The sequence below is a fragment of the Microtus pennsylvanicus genome, chromosome 2, assembly GCF_037038515.1.
Source record: "Microtus pennsylvanicus isolate mMicPen1 chromosome 2, mMicPen1.hap1, whole genome shotgun sequence".
In the NCBI taxonomy this organism is placed as follows: domain Eukaryota; kingdom Metazoa; phylum Chordata; class Mammalia; order Rodentia; family Cricetidae; genus Microtus; species Microtus pennsylvanicus.
Window position 1 is genome coordinate 80,753,848 of NC_134580.1, and position 19,028 is coordinate 80,772,875.

At 45.0% G+C, this 19,028-nt stretch overlaps 1 protein-coding gene across 4 annotated transcripts in view; it reads right to left on the reverse strand.

Annotated features, from left to right (window-relative positions):
* Positions 1-16,436: 16,436 nt before the first annotated feature.
* The window catches only part of Kiaa1549l (KIAA1549 like), a 264,763-nt gene continuing 262,171 nt past the window's right edge, over positions 16,437-19,028 (reverse strand). For all 4 annotated transcript variants that reach the window (XM_075961574.1, XM_075961573.1, XM_075961572.1 and 1 more), the window contains exon 21: positions 16,437-18,471. In XM_075961574.1, coding sequence (XP_075817689.1) covers positions 18,190-18,471 — 282 coding nt within the window. In that variant the 3' untranslated portion in view covers positions 16,437-18,189. The remainder of the gene's footprint in view (positions 18,472-19,028) is intronic.

Genomic DNA, 19,028 nt, shown 5'->3' on the forward strand with positions numbered 1-19,028 from the left:
GGCTGCCATTTGTTTTGTTGACCATGTCTTTGCCTTACAGAAGTTTTTCAGTTTCAGGAGGTCCCATTTATTAATTGTCACTCTCAGTGTCTGTTCTACTGAGGTTATAGTCAGTAGTGGTCTCCTGTGCTAATGCATTCAAGGCTACTTTCCACTTTCTCTTCTATCAGCTTCAATGTAACTGGATTTATGTTGACGTCTTTGATCCACTTGGATGTGAGTTTTGTGCAGGATGATCGCTATGGATCTTTTTGCATTCTTCTACATGCCACCATCCAGTTATGCCAGCAACATTTCATAGGTGTGTGGATTTATGTCATTGTCTTTGATTCAATTCCATTGACCCACCTGTCTGTTTTTAATGCCAATACTATGCTGTTTTTATTCCTATAGCTCTATAGTAGAGCTTGAAGTCAGGGATGGTGATCCATAGCCATTTCTTATGAGGTTGCCTGGGTTTGGTCAACATCCCTTCCCTGGGTCTATCTGTGTTGGGAAGAGGGTGATCAGAGGTCTATTGTTGCAGCCCCCAGTGCCACTTGAAGCAGAGGAGTCACTGCTCCTAAAATGAATCCTGGGAGACAAAACACCCCATGTTCCCTCTGGACCTCTCAGATTTGCCTCTGCCCAGAAACTAGCAAGGATGCAGGCAACTTCACCTCTCATCTCGCTGCTGGACTCTGTGGCCCTTTGGAGCAAACTCCCCACAACTTAGCTGTAAGAGTAACATGGGCTCCAAGAGCATTGTTTGTCAGTTCTCAGCTCTTTAAAGAGGATGAAGGGTGGCATATATGTCCAGTTTATCAATCCTCAAATTATGAATCACACAAGCCCTTCATCCCAGGGCACTGAGCAAGGAGAGAGGAGTGAAGCTGAAGCCACAATAGCTGCCCTCTCTCCCAGCAGCTGGATGCCATTTCCTTCAGGAAGCCTCTCCTGATGCTTTCTCCCAGTCTATCTTGGGTGTCCCTGCTCTGAGTTCTCTTAGCACCCTTAGCATGCTCTCCTGGCACTTAAAGTAGCACACAAAGCACACATTTTCTTTCCCCACTTGCTTATTCATGTGTTCTTCTTTCTGTTATTTTCTCATATGGAAAACATGCACTATTACAGCCTGTTGCCAGTTAACTGAGGTAGTGTCTGCGAGTGCTGCCCAAGCTCATTATTGTCGTCTCAGGTTTCTGAGTTTTTAATACAAATGCTACATTTTTCATAGTGGCCACTAGATGGCAGCATAGATTCGGATGTGTGACACTCCCCAGTCCGTGCACCCGCAACACACACACACACACACACACACACACACACACACACACACACACACACACACACACACACGAGCGCGTGCGCGCCCTGCCTGCTCATTATCATCTAGAAGAAGATCCAGAATAAACCTTTGGGGGACACAGAAACGTGGCATCAATTGAAAGCATGTAGTGCAAAAATAAACACAGGTGCAGTTTCTCCTGGAGGCTGCAGATGGCTGCCTACCGCGAGAGTGTTCTGCTTTCCCCTGCCGGAAATGCGCTCTTTTTAGATTTGGTTTCAAGGTGAACGTCCAGTTTGCAAAGAACGAAACTGGGCCAGACTCATTGACTGGTATCCCTGTATGACTCTGCTCGGGCTGCTACAGCAGAATATCATGGTGCCAGACCTGGTGGTGAACATCTAGGATCCCAGCTGCCCGAGAAGCAGAAGGATCACATACCCCAGGTCAGGCTGGGCTACAGACTTAGTTCAAGACCAGCCTGGACACTTATAAGAGCCTATTGCAAAAAGGAAAGAGAAACCAAGCGTGTTGTCACATAGTAGTGACCAACTGGAGAGGTAGAGACAGGGGGTTGGCTATAATTTTAAGGCCAGTCTGGTATACACAGAGAGTTCCAGGCCAGTCAGGGCTACATAGTGAGGCTCTGTCCCTCCAAACCCCAAACAAATGAAGAGTCATCTCATTCATACTTCCCACCCCTACCCATGAGTTAGATATATTCAAACCCTAGGTCACACCCCCCACCCCCACACACACACCAAGAAGCACACATCTGTGGTGGAGCCAAGACACCCCTAAAGCCTTGGTTTTTAAACTTTCAGTTAATTTATTGGAGACCGATTTCAAACTATAAGATTCCCCTCAGCCTGTATCAACCAACAAAGATGGAGAATGTTTTCATGCATAAACGATACCACCAAGTCTGGACTCCAAAGTGTGGATGGGCAGGAATTCCCTCAGTTCTACGGCGAGTGAACTCTACTGTCAATTGCACTGAGTATTATGGTTTGGCTATGCCGTATCCTCTAATGCGCATATGCGCTGAGATCTTGAGTCCCTGATATGAGCAATGTTTAAGGTTAGTTCAGGGGAAGTGACTGGGTCATGACGTCTCTGCTTTCAGCAGTGATTTAACCACAGATGGACTTGAATTTTTCGAACAGAGTATTTGAGAAGAAGGGTAGACCTGTGTAAGATGGGGTCTGGTTGGAGGAGATAGGGACGTGTGTGTGTGTGTGTGTGTGTGTGTGTGTGTGTGTGTGTGTGTTGACTTTAAAGGATATCTTGCCCTGACCCTTTTCTGCCCATTTCCCTCTGATTGTCTGCAGGAACCAAGCTGTTCACCCTTTCCTGCTGCTCACAGCAAGAGAACCAGCTGACCATGGACTGAAGCCCCTGGAACTATGAGCCAAAAAAAAAAATCTTTCCCCTGTGGCTGTCAGAGATTCATCATATAAACAAAACAAATCCTAACACGCAACCCCTGAGCAGGGAACGTGGGAAGGCTGCAGGAATGCTCCCAAATAGTATCTTATTTTCCACTGGCTTGCCACATGACCCTGGGACTGTGAGCTCTGCTCTTTGAGCACAGCGACTGTGCCTGATGCTGTAGTAGAACTGTTGAAGCAGCACCAAAGCCAGCTGTTTCATGAGGTTGCTGGAGGGCCCTGGGGAGTTGAGTGCACAGAAGAATGACTCCCAGGGGTGGTAGAAGAATATAGGGGTGCTGGGGAGATCTGTATCCGATCCCTTGCTTCCCGCTGTGGTGAGTGGTGCAGGGTTTTCCGGTACAGTACCTCCTTCTCTCCCCAGGGTCTTGAGCTCACACTCTGCTCTGGTAGACAAAAGAGATTTCCACAGAGGATGGGGCAGTGAAGCTGAGTACATGGGTGACCCATAGATGACATGCCAACTCTGGCAAGATAAGGAAGTCCCCACTGTTGACTAAGGTTTTCTGTCCTGCCCAGGCCTGCAGCTGTTAAGTCCCAAAGAATCACACAGAGGTCTACATTAAATTTAAACTGATTGACCCATTAGCTCAGGCTTCTTATTTACTAATTCTTTTAACTTACATTAGCCCATAATTCTTGTCTGAGTTAGCTACTTGGCTTGGTACCTCTTTGGTGAGCCAGTCACATCTTGCTTCCTCTGAGGCTGGGTCATGACTGTGGACTTAAACTTCCCTTTTTCCAGAATTCTCATTGCCCCACCCCTACTTCCTGCCTGGTTGCCCTACCTTTACTTCCTGCCTGGCTACTGACCAGTCAGTATTTTATTAAAAATAATACAAGTGACAGGATAAAAGACCATAGCACTCTCTCCCCTTTTTAAACAAGAACTCTGAATTGAATCTCCTTTGTTTAGCTTTTTCTTCATACCATTATCCATAACATCTTCTAACCAACATTCTAAACAAAGGCAAACATCCATAATCCATTTTTTTGGGGAATGTGGGAGTAGTTTTCCAGGCTACTTTCTGCTCATTGGGGACACCGATAATCTTACAGGGACCTAAAGAAAATTTAGAATTATGATCAAGTCCTGACTGGAGTGGTCCTGTGAGCCTTGATCATCTCAGGCAGCATTTTGAATCTGTTCTGGATGTAGAACTCAGACATCCAAGCCATTCCTTCCTATTGGAGATTTCTCAGGTGGTCTTCCTTGATCAAATATGATTTTTCTTAACCCAGAATGAATCCACAGCCTCTCATTTCCTGTGGAAACAAAAGCAAAACCTCTTCTCCAAAGTAACATATCTTTTGACTTCAATTTTGAAGTTAAAGTATTTTCAAAATACCTATCTTGGATTAATTCAGCAGCATTTATAAACAAATATCTTTCAGCAGCTGTTGCTCCTTTCTCAGCATTCAAACAATTCAAAGAGAACATGATAACATATAGTATCCAGACTTTCTGTGTATTTTTCATCTTTATGTGACTTTATTTTAAACTCTATCTCTTTTATTTTTATTTTTAATTTTTGTTTTTTTTTTGAGACTTGGTTTCTCTGTGTATCTTTAGCTGTTCTATAATTCACTCTGTAGACCAGGCTGTCCCTTAACTCACAGAGATCTGCCTGCCTCTGCCTCCAAAGTGCTGGGATTAAAGGTGTATGCCACCATGCCTTGAACTCACAGAGATCTCTCTCTGCCTCTGCCTCCCAAGTGTTGGGATTGAAGGTGTTTTCCACCACACCCAACTATTCTCTTTCTTATTTTAAGGACTTTATTCTTTTCCTTTGTCTTCCAAGCTTACACATATTTTTTAAACACACTGTAAACCCTTTAGAGGTTTTCTTTGCCTTTGATCTATCTTTTCTGCATATCTCTCTTTTTCCTGACTATACAAGTCTTTAATTTGCTATGCAATATGACTAGGTTAAAGCTGTGGCTTTGATGGCTAGATCCAGTCCATTCCTTAGCTTTTTGAGATTCCAGCCTCATGGTGGAGGTACCAGCCACAGCCATGTTTATTGCCACAACTCTAAGGTGTTTTAAGTTCCCTGCCACCACCAAGAAGCATATGGTCAGCTTTTCATCAACACCAGTTAAGTGTTTTGTGGCAGAACCTCTTAAAAGAGCTGCAAGGTTTTGCAGCTGAAGCTGAGTCAGGAAGCCTCTCTTAAATGAGATGCATTTGCCTCTAGCAAACAGAGCTCACCTGAGAAAATGCTGCTATCTATAAGCTGTGCTTGACTGTATTATTTTCTGTCTAGAATTACTTCCCAAGCTCTCTCAGGCTTGTGTGGATGCAATAGTCCACGTGAGCGCCATTCTGTTGACTGAGGTTTTCTGTCCCACCCGGTCCTACAGCTTTTCTTCAGCTAGAGGCCACTATTTAACCAATATTGGTTTCTCAGTTAACTATTTTAAAGGCAGGGCTGTTAGTACCTCTGAAGACTTATCAATTGCTTTGTGTTCTTGTACAGCCCGAATGGCTGGTGACTGTCGTATATAATATCTTCTAATATTTCCCCCAGAAACATAAGATTTTTGGGGCTTCAGGAATGTTAATTTTGGTATTCCATTGCTGCAACAGGTCACAACCCCACAAATTCACTGCAATGATAACTACATATGGCCTCAAGTCTTCCTCTTTGTCCTTCTGGCCCTAGGCACTCAACCCATTTCATGCTTTGTTTTACCTGAGATAGGGCTCCAATCCTTAGGAACTGAAGATTTATATACACTCTTAGATTTGGTCTTTGATCATTTATAGCAGTCTGCCAAAATATACATTTCTTATGTCCTACTTGAGTTTTTGACTCATTCTCCACATTTATTCCATCATCCAGACCAGTATTATTTTTTTCACAGTAAGCACTGGATTTTTTAAAATTTTCCTGGTGAGACACATTCTCCACAGTAACTGGGAATGACTGGACCATGTTCATCATGGGGGCCTGCAAGAGGCACCAATGGCATTTTCTGATTGTCTATCCTTCATTGACCTACATTCATTGGTCCAATGTTGGCCTTTGCCATACATCCTACATATACCTGAAGGCTGAGTCCTTTTATTCCTGCCATTCCCAGAGGAGACATTATTCCTAGGATTCCCTTGTCTACAATCCATTCTCAGATGTCCCATTCTACCACAATTAAAACATTTGGTATTTTGATGTCTCCTCTTACCACTGGAAATTGCTTCTCCTATCCAAGCTTCAGTTCCATAGTCAAGTGTCTCAACATTCATTGTATGCAATGAATCATCCATGGGTGCTGATATGATCTTTAAAGGCCCAAGGATCCTTTTGCATTCCCCCCAAAAATACACTATGAATATTTTTCTTTGTTTAGAATGTTGGTTACAAGTTGTTATGGATAAGAGTCAGGAGAAAAGCTAAACAAAGGATATTAGATTCAGAGTTCTTGTTTTCTTTAAAGGGGGGGAGTACTGTGGGACAATGGTTTTTACCCTGTCAACCGTATTTTAATAAAACATTGATTGGCCAGTAGCCAGGCAGGAAGTAGAGGTGGGGCAATGAGAATTCTGGGAGAGAAAAGCTCAGTCTGCAGTTGTGACCCAGCCTCAGAGGAAGCAAGATGTGACTGCCTCACTGAAAAAGGTATCAAGCCACATGGCTAACATAGACAAGAATTATGGGCTAATATAAGTTATAAGAGTTAATAAGAAGCCTGAACTATTAGGCCAATACGTTTATATTTAATGTAGACCTCTGTGTGTGTTTATTTGGGACTAAATGGCTGCAGGAACAGGGCAAGACAGAAACCTCTGTCAACACCCCACTGCTGAAAGTATTCTTGCAAGAGTTGTGTGAATAGCAGTAAGCACCATGCTTACAGTTTGCCAGTTTGCTGTAAGCTGTGTATTCTATTTCCCTCTCTATGGTGTCCTCTTCTGTAGGAAGCTTCTCAGTGGAGACAAGGCTCAGAGATAGGACGCAAGTGGCCCAAAGTCACAGAGCTAGATTGTGACAAAGGCAAAGTTTAAACCTGGGCCTGGAAGGTTCCAGATCCTGACATGGGTGCTATGGTTCAGGTCTGGAATGTCTCCTTAGGCAGTGTGTTAACGTCAGAGGAAACTTTAAGAGGTGGGCTCAGGGTTTTAGGTCATTAGGGACACTTCAGAGAAGGGCGTGATGGGAGCCTATCTCTCCTGTTTATTCTATGTCTAGCCATGAGGTGAATAGCTTGGTTCCACCATGGGGTCCCTGCCTCACCAGGGCCCAAGCAATATGATCAATTGATTATAGCCTCGAGTCTTTGAAGCCAGGATTGAAAATGAGCTTTTCTCTTGTAAATTATTACATCAGACATTTTGTTGCAGTAATGAAAACTGGGTATCACAGCAGGGATCCACGTCACATGTAATCAGGCTGGCCACGAAACAGAATCAGAGCTAGAGAAAACCCTTTGAGGACCCCAACTGAAAAGATTTTGTTGGCTCCTCACCTCATGTGTAATTTTAAATCAGAACAATCCTAATCTCTAAATTAAGTAGAAAGAACTTCAGTAAAGCTGCAACCTCCCCTCAACACCACAGAGTGCTGACACCGATTTCCACCCAAATACTGAATTATATTAAAAACCTCTCCATCCTTCTCAACTTCTCCACTCCACCTTACTTCCTCTCATTTTATCTATTATTTATTTATATTTATATGCTTGTGTGTGCCTCTCTCTGTGGGTGTGCCACATATATGCAGGTACTTACCGAGGCCAGAAGAGGGCTTTGGATCCCTGGAGCCAGAGTTATGGGCAGTTGTGAGCCCCCTCCTATGGGTGCTGGGAACTGTGCTTGGGTTCTCTGCAAGGGTAGCAAGAACTCCTAGCTGACATGCCTTCAGTCTAGCCCAGTCCCTCTTGTTTGAGCTAGACTTTCTGAAGCCCTCTTTCTGTTTAACCTCTGATCAGGTAAGCACTTTCATATACATAGGTTGAGTCTTACCCTATGCCGACTTTGGAATGTAAAGATGAGTAATATTCCACCCAATCCTTCCAAGTCAGAGCCTGGGATTCTATCTTTTCTTCCTCCTGTAAGGGTTATTTTTAATTTTATGAGTGCCTGAGCACCATGAGCATGCCTGGCACCCACAGAGGTCAAAAGAGGGCATTGGACCTCTGGAACTGGAGTTACAGACGGTTGTGAGCTGCCATGTGAGTCCTGGGAATCAAACTCAGGTCCTCTGGAAAAGCAGCCAGTGCTTTTAGCCACTGAGCCATATTTCCAGCCCTGGATTCTATTGTGGTATCTTATTTATACTATAACAAATAAAGCTTGCCTGAAGATCAGAAGGCAGAGGCAGCCACTAGTTAACCATGGAGGTCTGGAGGTCTGTACAGCCAGACAGGAAGTGATATGGCTTGGTGGAGAGAGGAATATAAAGTGGGAGGAGATAAGAGGCCAGCCCTTTTCTGCTGAGGAGTTAGCAAAGTAAGAGCTGGCTGTGACTTTCTTTATCTCTTAGATCTTTCAGTATTTACCCCAATATCGGGCTCCGGGTTTTTATTATTAAGACCAATTAGAACTCATGCAACATTCTATCATTTTTAAAACAGCAAATTACACTACTCCATCCAATGGCCATACTCTGAGGATCTCACAAATGCTTGTTAAAATATTTTCCTGTGGAGACTGGAGAAATGAGAGAAGAGAGGCTGTAAGCACAAATCTCTGCTGACACTTCGGAAGGAAAATTACCATGGGGAGGATTGCTTTATTTCATATGTAAATTTGTCAAGAAAATAAAAACAAACACAATTTCCAGAAAGCTAAACATACTAATGCAATAAAGAATGACAGTACCAGAAAAATGGAGTAACTTATCTGCTTAGACTTGCTGCACAGAGTATAATTCAGAGACCGAACACAAACTCAAACCTATATGTCATAGTTACTCCTCAATTGCTGTGAAGAGACACCATGACAAAGGAAACTTATAAATGGAAGCATTTAACTGGAGGCTTGTTGAGAGTTTCAGAGGGTTAGCCATGAGCATCATGGAAGGGAGGATGGTAGGAAGAAGAGACGTTGGAGTAGCAAATAAGAGCTTACACCTGTTTTGCAAGTTGTAGGCAGAAAAGAGAGACACTTGGCCTGGTGTGGGCTTTTGAAACCACAAAGCCCATATTCAGTGACACACCTCCTCCAACAAGGACACACCTCCTAGTCCTTCCCAAAAAGTTCCACTAGCTTAAGACCAAGCAACCAAATATATGACCGTATGGAGGGTCATTCTCATTCAAACCACCACACTATACAATAGCCAATGAATTTTGATTTGCATATCATTAATATGGGTACTTCAAACTGGCAGCTGTGTGTTGTGGCTCAACCCATGAATTCTATCATCACTGATAGAATCTTCATGTAGATTGTATTAGACAGCCCTCAAGAGTCTTATTTCTTCCCTGATTTCACCAGGTTAGAGCTCTGAAACTTGGGCTTGCAGATTCTTGGCATTTGGCAATTTGTTCTCTCTCCCTGGGTATCCTCCTGATGTCTTCCTAATTAGCTAAAGATAATTTGGAAGGTAAACTTTGTGGTACCACCAGACAGAACTACAGCAATAAAAGTCCTGTTCCAAACCTACACGTCTGCAGAAAGATATAAATTTTGGTTTTCATTTGACTGGCTCTCATGAGGTAGAAAACAGGGAAGCCCTTTTTATGTTGAGCTTTGTGTCTCCAGGGCCAATCGTCCTTGACTATGGACTCTGTGAGGGGTAGAAGCTGCGACCTCCTCACCGTGGAGCCCTGTCACTTGGGCATCAGTGTCACCTGGGCATCAGGGTCTGACTTAGCACTCAGGAAATGTTTGCTCAACAAAGGGAGAACTAGAAGACTGGCCTCATGGAGGTACCTCGTGGAGAGTTTTAGTCAAATAATAAAGGATTAACGGTCAGTGTGAGGAAAGCCATAGCCACACATGAATGACCCTGGTGGAAAGACAGCCCTATGGCCTCCTCTTGATCTAATGTCTGCTCACTTGTTGGTTTCTGCTGTTAGCCATCAGTTCCGTTTTTACCAAAACCCCTTCTAAAACAGTCACCAGGAAGATCAGTTTGTAACCTACCCCTGTGAGAGACAAAACCTTAAAGAGAAAGAAACTCCCAGTTTCCAAGTCCCTTAGACATTAATAAACATGGCAACATGGGTGTTCTGGCAGAGTTAAGACTTAATAAGTCTTAAGACTACCTAGTCCTTTCTCTGGAAGCCACAAATTTGACTTACACAGTGGGCTTCCCTGTGAGCTAACAACCAGCCTCTTGTGTCCGGCTGCTGGAAGACTCTGGGTTTCAATGGGCATTGCTATCACAGACATCCCACAGCCTCAAGGGCATGGCTTCTACAGACTTTAGTGTCCTCGCAAGGCCCCTGTCCCAGGGCTGAAGGCTAGGCTATGGAGTGAGGGAGGGGCATAAGCAGATTCTGTCTATGTTCAGCAAAGGCCCTTGGATGACAGGGTAGCAGTAAAACTGTCATGCTAGCCAAAACTTTATTTCCGTTCCAGTGAGTCATGTGGTTTCTGTACAAGTTTGGCTTTGTGCTTGTGTAAATGTTAACTTTTGTCAAGATGTTGACAAAACAAATTGCCCAGTATTAACTGTAATCTGTCCTTCACATAGTCCTGGAGAGACGTAGAGCCTTGCTTCCTACTGTCTTGGTCTGTTTGGGCTACAGTGGGTGGATTAAAGATGGCAAGCCTTTATTCCTCACAGCTGATCTGAAAAGTCCAAGACCAGAGTACCTGCAGGTTTGGTGTCTGGGAGCTTTCTTCATTTAAGAGTCATCTGGACATAATTATCTCCAATGATGTAACCTCCAAATCCTCTCACTTCAGGGTTCAGGTGCTAAGATAAACTTGGGCATGGGGACATGTACACATTTGGTTTCTAACATCTATGAACAGATAGTTGCCCCCTGCTATGTGGTTGCTGGGAATTGAACTCAGGACCTCTGGAAGAGCAGCCAGTGATCTTAACTGCTAAGCCACCTCTCTAGTCCAAGTATACAGTGTTATAGTCGGAATGTGAGGTGTCCTTCATAAGCTCATGTGTTGGGACACTTGGTCCCCAGCTGATGGCACTATTTGGGAAAATTATGGACTTGTAAGGAGATGGAGCCTGGCTGGAGGAAGTATGTCGTTGGGGGTGAGCTTTAAGGCTTTTTAGAATGACTCTACTTCTAAGTCTGCTGACATAATGCAATGGGCTAGCCTCATGCTTCTGTTACCATTTCTACCCTGCCATGATGGATTGTACCCCTCTGGAACTGTGAGCCAAAATAAGCTCTTTCTCCCCACAGGCTACTTTTGCTGGGGTATTTAACCACAGCAACAGAAATGAAATACACGGAAGTTTGGAATGCTTGCTGACCATGCTCTGCCAGGAGGATTTGGCCATACACATGCCTTCTCTAGCTCTGAGACTGTCTACAGCCATTCCTTGGGCAGAAGTAGGCATCACTATTTCCTTTTGTTTGATCCTTTCATTTGTCTCAAAGAGTTGAGAGCCACCAGCATCCAGAAAGAAGGAAAAGGGAAATCCTTCACCACTGGGGTTTCTGGATGGGTTTAGTACCTGCAGTAGCCGCTGTCCCACGGAACACCTCATGGCAAGCATTTTGTAGGATCTCTATATTTAATCCTCTTCAGTGTTATGTGACAGGGGCTTTGGGCTCAGTTATGGAAATGTAATTTAGTCCTCTTTGCAGAGTAGCAGGAGGAGGAGTTAAAAATTGCCCCTTGAGCCTTTGAGTATTTCTGTAAAGACCTGGAGAGGATTTCAGCAAGTTGAGGGTAGGGCAGTGAAAAGCAGCTCAGAGATGCTGTCCGAGTTTGAATGGCAAAGGTTTGTGACCATTAGGCCCATGTATACCCCAGAAACATTCAAAGTTAATTTGCTTGTCTGTTGGGTTTCCTTACCTCTACTCTAATTTCCTTGTCTCATTTTTCTGTTTTCTTACCTCTTCGCTTTGAATTAGCCCATCACGGCTCATCTGGGTCTTGACCATCCTGTTTAGATATGAGCTGATGACATCGTGTCTTGGCATTTTCTAGTGGGAGAAAATGGTTGGCCTTGTTCATGGACTAAGTCACATTTTCGGGGCTGGTCCACCTATGAGTCTGTAGCCCCTGGGTCAAGTATTCCAGCCAATTAAAAGGCAGAGGGCAGAGCTGGCAGGAACCCCGAGTCTCTGGGTAGGACTCACACAAGGCAGACTTCATGGCTACTGTGTATAGCACATGGTGGGATAACATAATTATTGGAAGCTCATCTCCCAAGACCATTGCCCTCAGTTCTCTGTGGATTCATCAGGAGCCCTTGACCTCACTGGGACTTCTTTACGTTCTGGAAAGCACACCCTAACAGACGCTGCTTTCTGCCTGGAGCCCCAAATTGCTTCTGAGGACATGGGAACCATACAAAGTCAGAATTTATTTCTTGCCCATGATCCCATGCCCAGCAGATATGACTTCTGAGATCGCAAGGGGCTTGAGGGCTGCCACTGCTCTGTAGTGTTAACCCCCAGAAGGCACTGTTGTGTAGATGGTTGTGAAAGAGATGCTCTTACACCATCTGGAGGAGATGGAATGAGAAGCAGGCAGGTTTTGGGGTATGAAAGCCTTTGTCATTTTATTTTACAATAAAAAATTCTAACAGCGTATGAACACTCTGTTCCCGGCAGAGGCAAAGGACGTACAAAGTTAATTAGAAAGCAAAGCATTGAAATAACAACAGCTACATTCAAAGCTCTTGTTCAGTACTTTGCCCAGTAAATCCAAAGTGGTTTGAGAGCATCCCAGTCTGGGTTTTTCCCAGCCAGAGTCAAAGCACGCGTGGAAACACTTCCATACCCTCCAAACCACAAGCGACCAACAACGATAACATGTAATTCCATGTGGGAATTACAAACTGCAACATTGCTTTCCTTTTCCTTGGTAAGAAGTTGTGTCATCGAACACATGACAACATAAATTAACTCAGTGGGTAGCAGGAGCTGGATCAAACCGAACTGGGAAACGAATGTTTTCCATAGCAAATTCTTCCGATATGCTTTCCAAACCATGTTCAGACACATTACACATGCTCCTCACGACCGCCATGGCGGGTAGGAAGGACAGATGCTAGTCCTGACCCATGACGAGTTACAGACTAGTTCAAAGTGAGTCACTCGAGTTCCAGAATATTTACACCTTCTCAAAATTTCCATTCCAACACCACTCCTCTTCTCTTGTTTGGTACATTTCCCTTTTCTTTTCTCTCCTTCATTTATGTGAGGGTGGAGGAGAGTTTAGACCCAAAGAAGAGATGAGCGAGAGGAAGGTGAGACCGGGGTTAATTTATGTAAAGTACACTGGATGGCCTCCTTCCATCACTCACAAGAGTCTGAGCAAGGACAAAACAATTAGTCTCTAGATTTATCATAGGATGTTCTAGACTTATAATAGGATGGCTCTAACTCAAGTGCGGATTTGACCTCTAAGGACAAATTCCACCTTCTCAAAATTTCCCTCTTTTGGAAACTTACAGAATTAAAGCAACTCAACATCTTCTAAGAGAATCTGTTTCTGGTACAATGAATTTCCTAAATCCCCCTTTTAAGAAACGCCTACACTTCAGTATTCACCGCCACCTAGAATTCTGTAAGAGTTCACATAAGCCATCGGGAGCCCATTCAGTTCCCAGGACACTAACTTCTTAGAGCTGGAAGGTCAGACAGAGCCTCCGAAGCATCGTTTTCACCTGAAACCAATTTTGTTTCAAGTAGACTCTATGGAGAGGCTCATCAGTCTTCTCGTCCATGCAAATGTGTGGCGGGGAGCCACATGAGCAGCACCTGAGCTAAGGCCATGCAATTCAATTTACAAGTGTTGATTGTCTGCTGAGCTGAGCTGAGCTGAGCTGAGCTGAGCTGAGCATGACACTAAGTTAACCAGACCTTGGTCAGAGATCTCTTCTGGGGCCCAGCAGTGGCATTCAGGAACTAGTGTGGTGAGGGGTGGGAAGTGTGTGGGGGCAGTCTAGTCAGTCGGCAGGGGGTTCAAGACTGTGCACTCTCACCTGCTGTCTGAGTGGGGGATACCCTTCCCGCGGTGGGGGGCAGTTTCCAGAGGACTGCCCTTAGGGGTATGGTCAGTTCCAGTTTGGGGCAGGTTCCTTTAGGGAGTTCTGCTTCTGCTCCCTGATCAGGCTCCCTGATCAACAAGAGCTCCTGCCAAAAGGGTCCATCCAGGGACCAGGTCTGTAGGACATAACCCTGGCTCTTTGCTTACAGCTGACTGGGCACCTGACTTGAGGGCAGCTTATCAACAGGCAGGTGCGAATTGGACCAATCAGATTCTCAAGCATTTGCCTAAAGGGGGCTCAAGGCCGCTAGTCTGAGAGTGGTCTGCAGTGGGGGGTGGGGGGAGTGTGGTGCAGGTCCTGAGGTCCGTGTTTGGTTCTAGACGCACTAATGAGGGAGCTGGTTGGTCCAGGCAAGCAAGAGGGTGAAGCAGGTGTGTTGAGAGAAACAGAGCAAAGCAGAGGAGGAGAGAGAGCGCCAGGGAAAGAGCTATCAGGAAGAAGGGTTGCTTGATGCCTTCCCTGCCTTTTGCCACACCTGCATTTTGCTTCTGCAATTTATCTCTGTGTCTTTCAGTCAGCCCCTGGCTGAAGTAAGGCCGAACAGGTTTCCTTGAGAAGTTCCAAGACTGGAACTCCTTTGAGGTTGGACTAGATGGCAGGATGGAACTTGTGATACTTGGACCCCGTCAGGGACAAGCTGAATTATACTTACACCTTGAAAGTCTTGAACCGTAATTGGAAAGGGAAGTCCAGATTCTAAATTCAGGGTTAAGGCCAAAGCTTTTTCTCCAACGTGAAAACTTCTTTACATTCATTATACACTGAATTGTGAGCACTTGTGTGCTGTGTGGAAAAAATGAGGCTCATTTATATGAAATCTTCCTTCCTTCCTTCCTTCCTTCCTTCCTTCCTTCCTTCCTTCCTTCCTTCTCTTTCTTCCTGTTTTTCTTTTCGAGACAGGGTTTCTCTGTAGCTTTGGAGCCTGTCCTAGAACTAGCTCTTGTAGACCAGGCTGGCCTCAAACTCACAGAGATCTGCTTGCCTCTGCCTCCCAAGTACTGGGACTAAAGGTGTGTGCCACCACTGCCCAGCTGAAATCAATATTTCTTGATCCATTTCAATTTTTGCCTGGTAGGGAAGCATTTCTTTTACTTAGAAGTAAGAATTTTACAATGTTTTCTAGTCTACCTACCCTCAAGCACAGATATTATTTTTTTTCTTGAGTCAACGTTATTCAGAAATTGCATGTTTTGGTTTATGTCTTTTTGGGAGGGGGTTCTTAAAATAACAAGCAGACGGCATTACCTCTCCTGGCACAGTAGATGGCATTACCTCTCCTGGACAGTGTCCTTCAAATAGGCTCCTTTGGGCTCTGTAGCTCAGACCTGCCACCCTGTTCCCGCACAAGCCTCAGGTCAGAGGGACCAGGCCACGCGAGAGACCCTTATGTTCTTGGCTTTCTGGGTCACCTGGACCCAGAAGTGACAGTGTCAGGGCTTCCTTGCCTGCCTTTTTGACCCGTGGTGCTGAATAAGTAAGTTACCCCCACTGGCTTTCAAGGACATTGTTTCTTCAGTGCTATTTTCTGGAATAAATTAGTCCTCCCACCCCCGTAATTTTTGGCAAGAGTATTATGGAGTTACTCACTTGATCCTTGCCTACTTTTTAAATTTCTGGGCACAGTTAAAGAAATGTGTCTCCAACAAAGTGTACAGGCAACATGGTCAAAGGGAGAGCAGGCTGGGGCATGAATCAGCAGAGGCGGGCTCAACCCTCAATGTGTCTGGATGTGGGTTTTTCCCTTCCAAGTCACTGAGATCCTCTGTGGCTTCAGTGTCTGTCTGGAAGAGCATGACAATCTGAGCTCACTGCTGCCTCCTCTGGGCTCTCACAGAACTCCGTGTTTACACCTCTGTGGCGATTCCCCTCTGAACTCCTCAGAGTCTCCTGTTCTGGGACCTAACACCTCTATAAGCCAAGGAGACTCTTTAGGGAAGGGAATCACATATTTGTCTCAGAAGGCTTTAACCATGGTGGAAAAATATGAACTCATTAATTTTTTTTAAATAATTTAAGGTTTTCTTTAACAGACTTCTTGTACCCATGGCATCTAGTTTAATAGTATTTGATTTATCATGCGATATTTTAATTGTCTCAATGAACTAAATATTCCATGGGGTTCTGTGAAGACCCCGGTGAGCTGTAGTTCCACTGCCCTGGCAATCTGGAGCCACACCACGGCTAACCCTAGAGCCATGATCTGGAAACTCTTGGAACACAGAGCTTACACACTGTCTTTTGAAGCATTCATATTCTGTAGTCTAGAAATGTCTCTCTCATATTTCAAACATTTACCAAGTCCACACAGTACTGTGCTGATGAAATATTGGTATTATTGATAAAGTGGACCAATGTAGCTGGCTGTAGAAGATTGACATAGTTTGCATGAAAAGGCTGAGTTTCTTTGGCTCTTTGTTCATTCAAGTGCATCAAATGCCCGCCTGGATAGATTTAGGCTTTGTATTCATCTGTCGGTAAAACCCTGCACTCTCCACAGTGTTCTGCAAGCTGATTTCAGGTTTGGACTACAACTGGCCATTGGTAGAAATATACCATATATACACACGGAAATTACAAAAATACATTTTTATTTATAGCTGATTTTGTATTAAGTAACAAAAAACTAACACTATGAAAGATCAACCGGCATACTAAAAGGACACTATCTAATGCCACCCCCACAAGAGACTTGTCATCTCGGAACATTCCAGAAAGGACAGTTTGCCAGAGGGAAATAAAAAGAGCTTCTTGGGCAAGTCTGTGCTTTGACAGTTTGAGTCCCCCAGTCTAATCAGTTCCATTACTACTCTTCTCTCAGCCTCCTTTCAGTAAAGACCAAAGAAACTCATGGAGACAATGGATAGATGGGTTCAGAGGGGTGTAGGTACAGCTGAAGCAAGATGGGTCATGGGTGAAGGCAGGATAGAACCTTATTCTCCAACAGACACCAAATAAGCCCCCTGACATCATACATGACTCCCAAAATTGGGGAGGAAACTCAGGGTTCCCTTTTCCTCTGGTACTCCAAATCAGTCTTATTTGCACAGAGGAGTCATCAGTGTACCCCAGAGCTGCAAGGCAGTGTTTCCACCCAGGACTCTGTAGGCTGATGTGTCATGCCAGGAAGAGTAGCATGTGACAGCACCATCCTAAGGTAGCATCCTGCCATCTCAGCAAACATCCTCCTGCGTTCATCCACCACGGAGAACTGGTGAACTCCAGACTTTTAAAAAGATGTTTTGCATTTCATCATCTCAAATCAGATTTTCTACATTTACAAGTTTCTAGAAGCAGAGGTTGCAGGATGGGGTGACCGTGGATCCATCTTTCCCATCCCTACCATAATCAATAATGGTTTTCTTTGTACCGCTAGCAGCACACGCTAGACTCCACTATGGAGGAGACAGATCTTGTTAAAGTTGCTGTATCTATTATTTCCCCAGGATGGCCGGGTTCTCAGGCCATCTTCAATACAAAGAAAAACCTCCGCAAATAACTGCTTCTCTTTTACAGGCTCCCAAGCCTCTTAGCACCGATCCCCTTTCATGTGGATCCCAATTTGCAGAAGACTTTATTTTCAAAATGACAGCACCTTTTAAACAGCCTGTCCACGCAAGCCCACCGTTCTGGTTCATCGTCTCTCTTTCTCTTGGCCTTTAATTAGCAGGTGTGTGTTTTGGGGGGCAGAAAGGACTATTTATAGGCACAGCCACTGGAACTGATTTCCATCCAATTCATTTGACTTTGAACATGAGCCTTTAAAAGCAAAGAGACTCGAGTTTCTTGGCTGGAGAGTCCGTATTTCCCTTACAGACTAGAGGTGATTTTGAAAGCGGTCACGGTCATGGCTCAATGAGAGAGTACAGTCTGGTGGTTAATCACACTCCTGTGTTGCCTTTAACACAGAAAGAGAACATGCAGAGGCCGCTGAAGACAGAGAGGCAGTCTCTCCCTTCTGACGGTTTACTAAAATGGGACACTGGACAGGAACCTGCAGGCTAGCTAGTACCTCTCACAACTAGGGCTCCTTCAGGAAATTCCACCCACAGTTCAAACATTCAGCCCAGCAGAACATCAAATGCAGGGTCCCAGCTAGGGACCTGCTGACCCACAGTTGGCTGCAGGAGTCAGAATCCAGTTGTTCACAAGTTTTCTGCTTCCCAGCAGCCTCACTGTTGACGTTTTTTTTTTTTTTTTTTTTTTGAATCTGAGGATGAGAAAGACCCATGCATTGTCTGGAGACCCCACACACCAGTGGAGAGGAACCCAAAGCCTGTTTGTTGCCTCACAGTCTTCAAGGGCAGATTCCCTCAGGGCTGAGGCATTAGACCTGGAACTCAAACATGTCTGTCTGCTTCTTGGCCAGCTTGGCCACTTCCTCCCGGATGGCCTTCACGAGGGCTGCAGTGGAAATGTTGGTCAACGGGGTGTCTGGAGGCTCATTTTCTGTCAGGCTCTGCTGTGAGGCCGCTGTGGAGGGGACAGGGGCCTGCTCTAGGCTTGGGTGAAGATTGGTTGGTTGGCTGTACTGGCGAGGGAGCCTGGAGGGTGAACTCTGTTGATAACGCGACCGGGGATAGGCTTCGATGTACCCAGGAAGAGGGACCTGCATAAGAGGTTGGGAGAGAGAAGGAACTCACATTAGGAGGGAGCTCAAGGTACAGGATGTACTCAATACTGGAAGCGGGACGGCGGAGGAGGTCAAGGCGGAGGAGGTCAAGGAAACAGGTTTAGAGAAGTGAAACCCCGCGTTATCACAGCTGTCAGCCTATCAGTGCTGTGAACCCAAGGGCATCTGGAGTCAGTTTCCTTAGCAAACAGCCGTCTTGCACTCACTCAGCACGCTGGCTACAGGAATTAAATAGGTGTTCTTCAACTTTGCTGAAAACTTTAAGAACACACCCGAGCTCACAGCTAAACGACCCTGCCTTTCCTTTTAACTTAAGCACAGCTGAGTAAACAGAACTCTTGCAAGGGAGCTCAGGGGCTTTTTACAAATAACAGCAGCCTGCATCCGTTGAGCCCTAATGATTTTCACACAGTATCTCATCTAATTCTGCAAGCAACAATCTCCTCATCCCTGTTTCATAGGGGAGGACACTGCAGCCGAGGGTACCACCATCAAAGGAAACACAGCCACCAAGCCCAGGCATGCTCTGCACA